The sequence below is a fragment of the Amphiura filiformis genome, chromosome 13 (genome assembly GCF_039555335.1).
Source record: "Amphiura filiformis chromosome 13, Afil_fr2py, whole genome shotgun sequence".
In the NCBI taxonomy this organism is placed as follows: domain Eukaryota; kingdom Metazoa; phylum Echinodermata; class Ophiuroidea; order Amphilepidida; family Amphiuridae; genus Amphiura; species Amphiura filiformis.
In genome coordinates, this window is record NC_092640.1 from 61084523 (window position 1) to 61095873 (window position 11351).

The window sequence follows — 11351 nt, forward strand, 5'->3', positions numbered from 1 at the left end:
CACCAGTCGGCACCAGCTGGCCACTCAACCACCACTTGGTGCTATCGTATTGAAGCCATTCCAGACAGGCATTGAGTGAACATACTGAATTTTTCAATATTTGGTCTAGACCTTTAAAATGTAGTAGTTTGTGCATGAAATTTGAACATTTCGATCGCCCATCAGTGTTAAAACCCTTGTTTCGTTACGTAATAGGTATAAAATTGAATATTTTATCAATAACACAAAGATTTCATTGAATGGTAAATTAATGCCAACTCATATTACTAGGCCTACTTTGGCAATATTGTTCTCATCTTTTTTGCTTGATTGGGTCATATTATGTACATTTTATACATTGTATCCAAATCAAAAAGGCTACAGTAGGTGCACAACCAGTTTCGGCATTTTGGAGCAAATCCCAGCAAATGGGAAAAATACTCCAAAAGAACTTAATGAAAACATTGAGATGCATTGGACTCTTCCAATTGAAATCTCCACACCTCCTATGGGAGACATAAACCTTAATATCCCACCATTCAGCCAACCCCATTTGAAATTCACACTTCAAGTGTGGAAGATCAAGGTTATGGGGTGTATGGATTTCAACTGGAATAGCCCATTACTTCAGCCCTGATTTCACCTTCCAAGGGGGGATATGCCCCTGGTATGACTACCTTTATCACATGGTTCATACAGACTGACAGTGATAAAATATGTGAAGGAATATGCTTATGTAAGATGAAAAATTTTGATGGAATTGTCATCACACACAAGAAGCTCTTCTCCGTCGTCTTTGAGTGCTATTCCCCAGGGCGATGTGACGTCCTTAGTCAGGATTCCAATATAGTCACCTGTGAGAGAGTACCGGTAGACTGCTGGGGGTCCTTCCTTGTTGGAGACGAAGACTTCATCTTGGACAATACATAATCCCGTAGGATATAAATCTCTGCCTGGTGGAGTGGCGAAGGTGTAGAGTTGAGTACCATTGGTGTCGTACACGTGGACGGCAAATTGGCAGTAATTATGATCGCTGACAATAATGTGATCATCTGCAGTGACGGCAATGAAGTATGGATACAGATTATTGAGGTTAAAGCCAGATACGCCAGTACCATCTTGATTATGGATACTAATATACCTGGCCGAACTTCCAACATACACACGACCCCGGGTGTCAATAGCTAGCCCGTACAATTGGGAATTCTCACTTTGTGACATGGTGCCGTTAGGATTCTGAGCACCAAACCTTTGCTTGAAGTTTCCCATTGCATTGAAAACTTTAACATAAGGATTTAGATCTGTAATGAAATAGTCACCATTTTGCGCGATTGCGAGGCCCCATGGATACGATCTGCCTTGTGGATCCCTGCCACCTACGCTGCTAGTTTGGATTTGCCGCTTCTTTGTGCCATTTTCATAAAAAACTCGAACATAATAGCCGCTGTTGTATGCAGCCACCGCAATTTCATTTTTGTCAAAAACGGCATATCGTCCTTTAGTGAACTGTCCTGACGCTTAATAGTCTGTTGTAGAGTCCATTGGTCATATGTTTTGAGTGAACCGAGAGAACAAAAACCAGAATCAAGATTCTTGCTTGGTATGAAGTCAACTTTTCCCATGTATTTTCTGACAGCTTTTGGATTCAACTTGGACATTTGTTGCATGGTATTGGAGAGCGATGAATACATTGTGGCTACATCATGCTCGGAACCGTTCTGTGTTACCTGCTGTGCCATCTTCATTGCAGTACAAAGATGCGCTTTCTGAAGTTGTAAATAATCGTTGTGTGCTTCGATCTCCTTTTTTCTTTTTGCTACCAATATTTTCATTTTCTGAGTAAATTCTTTTTCAGCTTGTTTCATTTTCTGTTTATAATCCAATTCCGCTTTCTGAGCTGTCTTCTTGTAGAGATTGTTGGCTTTCATTGCGCTGGCTTCCAATTCATTCAATGTTACCACACCTCTAACTGTGGCAGTATCTATAGCTTTGGGAATGATTTCAACTTGCTTCAATAACTTCAGGAGTTTGTAATTTCTCTCACCAGCTGCACTCTTCAGGTCTATCTGTTTATGATCAGGACGCGGGTGGTCTACGCCGGTACAATCTCGGCACATGGGTTCATCACATGTTTCGCAATAGAATCGCAAAACTTCACCCATGTGTTTGGGACACATCTCCTGCTCAGGCAGATTGTGCATAGTCAACTTTCCTGTGCGGAGCTCTTCTAATGTCAGCACATGATGTTGCTTCAATACACGCACAGATTTATGGATGTCCACACATTTCTTACACAAGAAATCATTGCATTCTACACAACGTCCAATAGCCTGGTTGTCAGAATTGTCGCATGAGGTACATGGAATCTTGGCACCTTTCTCGTGCAATTTCTTCTGAAGCTGATTTCGCTCTTTCAATTTATTGACAAAGAAGTTAGTCTTCAGTTCTTTTACACCACCCTTTGGTAATGGAAAGTCCTCACGACAATTTGGGCACGAAATTGCGTTTGTGTACTTTTGTGGATTTTTCTTTGCTAAACTTTCTGACCAACTGGATAGACATTTGAAGCAAAAAGTGTGAAGACATGGTAATGCTTTAGGATTGTCAATAACAGCAACGCAGATGCTACACTGAACAAGGTCAGCGTGGTAACTGTCTTCAGCTTTGGAATTCAGTCCAGCCATATTGCTTAAATTTCCACTGATTTACAAAATGCAGAAATCACAGACTGTGAAGTTTCACATTGAAAGAATTATCTTGATTATGTATACATCAAATCTCGTTCTTCAGGTCACGTTAAGTGAAGAGCTGTGGACCGGAGCTGTGGACATATAAAAATAATAATAATATTATAATTTAATTGGTGCTAAATAATCATCTAGAATCATCATTAGGGAGAAATTGCATTATTCAATCTAGGCTAATTACATGTAATACATGCAAAAGTATAGATGATGAGCTCAGTCAGTTCACTACCATGCACATTTTGCTTTTAATGCCAGCCCATCATCCTTATTTTGCATGAATTTGAATAAATTTGCATTATAAATGAAACATAGCATATATGCCATTTATAACATGTGTGGATCAATTACAATATTAAAAGAAGTCTCCTGCAATCACAACATTATTGGGGGGGGGGGCATTTGACAAAAAATCATAAGGGGTGGGGTAATAATCATGTGTACCCTCGTGGGGTCAATTATAGGGGGCAACAAATTTTTGCATGCAAAAGGGGGGGCAAGCATATTTGGCAGGTAAAGGGGGGAGAGGAAGTGATTTTTGGCAGATCAAAAGGGGGGAAGCGGTTTTTGGCACAGATCATTTGGGCACCGTTTCTATAAAATGCCATCGAAAGGTGTACGGGGTACGTAAACATTAGGAACACTTTCAAATGCAATTTTTTCTGCTCACTGCACTATGGTTTTAAATTTTGGTTCCCCAATATCTCAGCATTCTGTAAAAAAGGGGCGGGTGGGTAAAGATTTTTTGCTACATCAAAAGGGGGGCAAAGGTTTGTTGCCACATCGAATCGGGGGCAAAGATATTTTGGCATGGGCAAAGGGGAGGGGCAATTTTGGCAGACCATTTGAGAATTGACCACCTGGGGGTACCGGTACACATGATTATTCCACAGCTGCTAAAATTATCTGGGAAGCCAGCATCCCAAATGTTTCATTGAATAACAAATGTCTTTTTGCTGTGTCACTTTACACAATGACCCTCCCTTCCCTCTGATATTCAATGTAGAACCAAATTTTGAAATACGTAACATGTTTGCTCCAACATTGGTTGGGGCTGGAGGGGGTTCAAAATACTAGTCGATTGGAATCTCTACCAGGGGCGTAGCCAGCTTTCTTGGTCGGGGGGGGCAAAATAAATTTTTGGGGCACAGACGAAAAAAATTGCAGTTGCATACAATACATAGAGACTGTATGTCTTCGAGCTTCCCGAAAAGGGCCTTATTGGGATGATGTGCGCGAAAAAAAAATGGTATTTTACACTATTTTGGCCCTGAATTTTGCTAGAAAAGGGGCTCCTTGCCCTTTTTCTTTTCCTTTGCCCTCCTGATTTTCTCTTTCATTTTTTGTCAGCGGGGCACTTTTTCTTTCATTTTTTTGTCGCCCCCCCCCCCAAACCTGTAATTTGCCTGTTCAATTTGAGCTTGATTGGACCAATATTGAAATTTGACCTTTGACCCCTAAATTTTGATGGTTCTCGGCTGGGCTGACTGATGGTGACTGTACCCACCAAGTTTCATGCCCATCCGACAGTTTTTACTAATTTGACCTCAGATGACCCCTGGTGACCCCGAAATGACCTTCCAAAACTTTGGCTCTAAATCTTGACTATACCCATCAACTTTCATGTCCATATGACAGTTTTTAGTAATTTGACCTCAGGTGACCCCTGGATGACCCTGGAATGACCTTCCGAAAATTTGACTCTAAATGTTGACTGTACCCACCAAGTTTCATGCCCATACGACAGTTTTTAGTAATTTGACCTTGGATGACCCCAAAATTACCTTCCGAAATTTGACTCTAAATGTTGACTGTACCCACCAAGTTTCATGCCCATACAACAGTTTTTAGTAATTTGACCTCAGATGCCCTGGGTGACTTCAGATGACCCTGAAATAACCTTCCAAAAATTTGACTCAAATGTTGACTGTACCCACCAAGATTCATGCCCATACAACAGTAATTTGACCTCAGATGACACCTGGATTTCTCGGATGACCCTAAAATGACCTTCCAAAAATTTGGCTCCAAATGTTGACTGTGCCCACTAAGTTTCATGCCCATTCAAAAGTTTTTAGTAATTTGACCTCAGATGACCCCTGGGTGACCTCGGATGACCCCATAATTACCTTTCAAAATCTTGGCTCTAAATGTTGATTGTACCCACTAAGTTCCATGCCCAATTGCACATACGACAGTTTTTACAAATTTGACCTCAGATGACCCCTGGGTGACCTCGGATGACCCCGAAAAAAAAATTTGCACTGTAACTCGAAATACAATTTGCCGACATTACGAGTGGTTTGAGATGGATGGTCACATATCGTAAAGTCAGCAAATTGTATTTCAAGCTAGTGTAAAATGTGCATAAAGGTCAGTAGTTGTATTCTAATTACCTAATGTTTGTCCTACATGTTTCTCATTTTAACTGTGTGTAGGGCGTCACTTGAGGTCTGACAGGCAGAAGTTAAAATGTCTGGCGTTTGTGATGTTGATATAATGGAGAGCATTGCGCACACTATGGTGGTGGTTTTTAATGGTACCAGGCTCATCTACCCTGAACCTATTTGGAGGGCCCCCTGGGGCACACATAGTGGATGGAACCCGGTAGACACGCCATTCCATTAATTTCAAGTGACCCCCTACACACGTCTATGGTCAGATATTGATACCTCATTCGTCTCCCAAAATGTCTCTCTCCTGACGGTCTATACCCGGCGGTCCCACCTCCAGGACAGCAGGCATAAACGTTGCCCAGCTTGACCAATCACACGTGCCATTATATAGCGCATATGTATGAACGTGATATAAGGGAGTGTTCGTAAATACTTTGGTGGGGGGTTGGAAAATAAGGGGGGATAAAAAAAATCAGTCCTTAATAGGGGGGATCAATAAAATTCAAGGGGAAGTCTGGGGTAAAATGTGCGAGAAGGCATGCACATTCCAATTTTTTTGCGTGCTACACGCACATGAATGTTTTAAAATTAAAGTATTATTCAATTGTGTAAGGCCTACTCTCAAGCTCGGGTGCACACTTTACAATTTGGGTGTAACACTCGACTCCAATGAATAATAACCACAAATGGTATATTTTAGGTATAGAGTTCATGACCATAGGCGTAGATTTGGGGGTTGGGGAGAAAAATCCCCCCTCCCATACTTTGATATTAGGGGGATGGTCCATACAATGATTAGAATTTCACTAATTCCATGCACTTACACGTGTAATTTTGTTGTATTCCCCACGAAAATATCATTTTCCGTGGGCGCCGCCATCATGTATAGTGTAAATCCCTCCTTTTAATAGGAGCACCATCGGGAAATTGAACATGATTTTTATGCTTTTTTCACTGACAATTCACTTCCAATAAACGCCCCCTTTTGGAAAAATGCAACGCCCCCGGGGCGTTTATTACAAACAATACGGTATTTGGCCATTTTAAACTATGATTCGTGCAAATTCATTCATTTTGAACCATATTTCACCACCAGTTTAGCTTCAATAATATGGCAAAAATTTGTGTGCGGGAAGCGCGCATTTGTATCATAATAATTATTAACTTATTTTGTCACGCAAAGGTGCTTAATTTACTGGACTTATGCCACTTCTTCTATTTGACATTGAGGGGGGATCAAAAAAAGTTTAGACTATAAATTAAAAGGGCATTTTGTGATCCACAGCCTCATCCCCACTTTTCTCAAAAAAGTTGAGATTTTTATATCACTGGAAACCTCTGGCTACATAATGTTTATGTACAAAATATTTCTTGCAGATTAATTTGTTTAGCAAAGATATCGTGAAATTTGAATTACGTTCTTCTGGTGCACCAGAACGAAATTAGGGTAGGACTACCAATTATCGGACACTTAAGCAATTTGCTCAATATTTAAAAAACTGAAGAATATTTTCCCAACTATAGAACATCCACGTAATGACCAAAGACAGCCCTAAATGTAACATAAAATTTGAATTGATGAGACAAGCCATTATATACATGTAGATATATGGATTGAAAACCACATTGAGGCATCTTGCCAGTTATCGGACGCCTACGCCAGTTATCGGACACTACGCAGCCAGTTACCGGACACTAACGGCACACATCTATTTTTTCAACTCAACCAAATGCAGTTAAGTTTGTTTCTATTCCTTCATGATTGTGAGTTATATTTGGACATTGTCTGATACTTCACGGTGGCATTTTCCCCAGCGCAAACCACATTTAGGTACAATGTAGGCCTATACATTGTAGGCGCATCAACTATTTTAATCACAACATTATAATATAACTTAAACTTAACATCAAACCCTATTTGCGTTCTCAACTAAGCTAAAATAAGCTAAAATACACCTAACATAGTGCAACATGTTAATTAACATACAGCGCCGGCTGGCTGGCAACTGTTTATATATGAAGGCCAGAGGGTGTCCGGTAATTGGGCATGCGCAGATTTTACAAGCCAATTATCGGACACTTCGTTCAACGAAGCGTTGTTAGCAACCGGTCATGTCAGATGTTGCTGCAGAAACTACACAGTTTTACAAACATAATAATAAAAATATGTCAGTTTTAGTAAATTATGAAAAGCTCAAGACCCACACAAATTGGTCATGCCGAATTACGCTACCTCATAAGTAACATGTTTTTAATAATAAAGAGGCATACTCAGTCCATTCACGCTCGTATTTGCGAAATAATAATAAACGGAACCAGCTGCAAGGCAGCCATTTAAATGCAGTAAGTATCCGTTCTTTCATTTGATGCAATATAAATTCATGTTGACTTGAAGAAACAACTCCACATGGTCCAAACCATGTAATTGTCCGATAACTGGCATTGTCCGATAATTGGTAGTCCTACCCTACAACGTATTGTGTAATACACATAATCATGCATAACTCGCAAACACAAAATCGGAATCAACTGAAATTTTGGGAATAAGCTTTTTTCATGGATATGTACTGAAAAATGTCATAAAAAGAGGATGCTAGGATCACGAAATACTCCTTTAAAAGGGGGGTAAAAAAATCCACCCTTTTTAGGGTGGTCAAATTTTTTGATGTCCACTGTTGCCAAGGTTCCAACCCCCACCAAAGTATTTATGAACACTGCCTTAGAAATTTGTCATAGATTTTGAGATGCCAGCTCACCCCCCCCACCCCGTGCCAGCCCCCGGGGGGGCACTCCAACTTTGGAGGTGACGCGTATGTAGGCCTAGGGCTGTTAAGACCCCCTTTTTCAGAGTAAGACCCCATATTTTTTTACGAACACATGTTCTGTCACCTGAAGACCCCCCCTATTTTTTCATTGTCACCCAAAGACCTCCATGGGCAATTCCCCTGAAGTTCAAGCTAAACCCTTTAATATTCTATTTGATTATGATAATAATGAAATGCTACCCCATTCCCATCAGTGACACACTTACATGGTAGTTTGTATGAAGTCTTAGTTTTACTAGCAAGGTGGCACGTGCATGACCATTGCACGTAGATATCTGCTGACTGAGTCAGAACAAATCATAAGCTTCCATGCTGCTGTTTGTTGAACTCCGGGCTGCCTGACAGTCTGTTCTTCTTGTTGCTTTTAAGATCATGTCATCAGTAAGTAAATATGGGACTGAACATTCATCATCAACGCCAGTAGGATGCTCATCACGCAACAAATGGCGACAAACAAACACTTTCACCAACCACTGCACTGCATCTTCATCTTCATTGCATCCTTGGAACCTGAACTTCAGACTAATTGTGAAAGTATTTGGATATCCTTATAGGTAAAAGGCCTAGCTCCAGTGTATGTTGGGGCTTTTTATCGTCCGCAGACTACAGATCGTGATTATTTACTGGAGTTGGATACTGCATTGTCAAAGATCCCGAACAATGCATCTGTGTGGCTCTTGGGCGATTTTAATGTACCCGATATTGATTGGGAAACTGTGTCTTTTGTGCCTGGTGGTAGATACCCAGCTGAAAGTAAATTGATGGTTGACATAACAAATGATCGTAACTTGCACCAAATTGTGAAAGAACCCACAAGGGGTTAAGCATCCTAGACTTGTGTTTTACAAACAGTCCTGCATCTGTTGATTCTGTTCGCGTGAGAGTGTGGCATTAGTGATCACGACGTGGTTGTGGTTAGTGCATTGCTCAAGCCAAAAGTGACTAGACCACCAAAAAGGAAAGTTTTCCTTTATCATAAATCTAACTTTGAAAAAATAAACTCTGACATGGAAAATTTTGACAGCACGTTGACATCGGACAAAATAAACTGCTCCACCATTGACAATCTGTATGACGCTTTCAAGGAGGCTCTCTCCAACTCCATTGATAGGAATATACCATCAAAGTTAAGCTCAAGCCGCTTCTCCTTCCCGTGGGTAAATAGCTCTGTGAAAAGAGATCTTAGGAGAAAACAGAGGCTTTACAACAAGACTAAGAAATGGGGCAAAGCGGCTCATAAGGCGGAGTTTAGAAAGTTACGTCGTAAGATCGACAGAAAGATCGAAAAGGCCTGCAAGTACTACATCAGGGACGTCATTGGTGGTAGTTTACAAACAGACAATACAAAACCATTTTGGAATTTTATCAAGTCCAAACGCAAAGAAGTGTCTGGTGTTTCACCGCTTCAAGTTGCGGGTAAAGTTCTCTCCAGTGCAAAAGACAAAGCGGAAGCACTTAACCGCCAGTTTTGTTCTGTATTTACAAAAGAAGATACGGAATACATCCCTGATTTAGGACCTAGCGAAATACCTGACATTGATGACATTGTGATTACAACTGAGGGTGTTCTCAAATTGCTCAATAACCTCAAAGTTAACAAAGCCCCAGGACCGGATGGAATTACAGCCAGAGTCCTAAAGGCATGTTCCAGTAGTATTGCTCCTATTCTACAAAAACTTTTTCAAAAATCCGTGTCATCTGGATCACTACCAAGGGATTGGCTCAATGCCAATATTTCCCCATCTATAAAAAAAGTGATAGATCAGCGCCGGAAAACTACCGGCCTGTATCTCTGACGTCGATCATCTGTAAGTTGTTAGAACATATCATTCACGGACATGTCATGAAACATTTTGAGAAGTTTGAAATCCTTGCCGAACAACAACACGGCTTTCGCAAAGGTAGATCGTGCGAAACTCAACTTTCTGCTCTCGTGGATGACTTACAGAAGATTTTAGACAGAAGAAGCCAGGCAGACCTTATAATTATGGACTTTAGCAAGGCGTTCGACACCGCCCCCACCAACGTCTCTTAGCGAAGCTACACCATGTCGGTATCCATAAAAACATCTTGAACTGGATTGACTGTTTCCTCACTAAACGTCATCAGAGAGTGGTAGTCAACGGTGAGTCCTCGGAAAAATCATCTGTGGCTTCCGGAGTACCCCAGGGACGGTGTTGGGCCCCTTGCTATTTCTCATCTACATAAATGATCTGCCAGCAAATCTTTCGTCAAGCATAAGGTTGTTCATGGACGACTGTATTATTTATCGTGAGGTGAAAAACTCCGATGACAGTAGGATTCTCCAAGCAGATGTTGACAACCTTTGTAAATGGGAGTCCAAGTGGCAGATGGGTTTTAACAAAGCTAAATGTTTCAGCATGAGAGTTACACACAAAATCAAACCAATCATTCATCAATATTTTATGGGTGACCATACCTTGGAGCAGGTTGATCATCATCCATACTTGGGTGTGGAATTGACATCTGATATGTCATGGAGAAAGCATATTATTCAAGTTGCTGTTAAAGCAAACAGAACGTTAGGTCTTCTTAGAAGAAATCTGTCGTGTTGCGATAAGGCAACAAAATCAACTGCCTATGGTGCTTTAGTCCGTCCATTACTGGAGTATTGCCACACCATCTGGGACCCTTATCAACAAACAAATAAAGATACCATTGACAAAGTTCAACGACGAGCAGCTAGGTTCGTGTTTAATGACTACAGTCGCCACTCAAGTGTCTCCAACATGCTTGGCCAACTTGACTGGGATAGCCTTGAAACTCAAATCGCACCAGAGCCCGACTTCAGCTTGTTTACAAAGAAACCCATGGACTTGTACCAAACAACATTAGACATCTCCTCAAAACCCAAGACCAGACATCTAGACCAAAGACGCGACAAAGTGCTGGGAACTTCATCTACACCCATGTCTCTGCAAACAAGAACTGCTACCTTAGATCACTCTACCCAAGAACTATACCCACCTGGAATGTGTTACCTGACCACCTACGATGCGCCCCAACACTTCAAAACTTCAAGGACCAGATTATCAGTTCTGAATCTATAGGCGTATTTATAACAGCTGAGTTACTTTTTGTGCAGACTTTAGATCAATTAATAGTCACAACTTAAAATGTACATGTATACTATACCAGAAATACCACAAAGATTTTTGTCCTTTTTAAAGATTTTTTTGTTTGTTTTTTGTTTTGTCTAGGACATTTAATATCAAGGGCTAAATGCAGGGCTGTCAACTCTCACGCATTGGCTGTGAGTCTTACGCATTGGGACACTTTCTCACGATCTCACGCCAAGGTAGTATTATATCACGCCTATAGTAGTAAATCTCACGCAAAAAGTTTGAAATTGAGTAAAATCTCACGCATCGTCAAAATAATTTGTT

General features: G+C 40.8%; 1 protein-coding gene across 1 annotated transcript; it reads right to left on the reverse strand.

Moving 5' to 3' along the window:
- Window positions 1–623: 623 nt before the first annotated feature.
- LOC140168614 (E3 ubiquitin-protein ligase TRIM56-like) lies at window positions 624–8422 on the reverse strand. The gene is made up of 2 exons (XM_072192017.1): window positions 8151–8422; window positions 624–2800 (listed from the first exon to the last, which is right to left on the reverse strand). Exon 2 carries the CDS (start codon window positions 2661–2663, stop codon window positions 1356–1358), a length of 1308 nt encoding a protein of 435 aa, XP_072048118.1. The 5' UTR covers window positions 2664–2800; window positions 8151–8422; the 3' UTR covers window positions 624–1355.
- Window positions 8423–11351: the final 2929 nt, after the last annotated feature.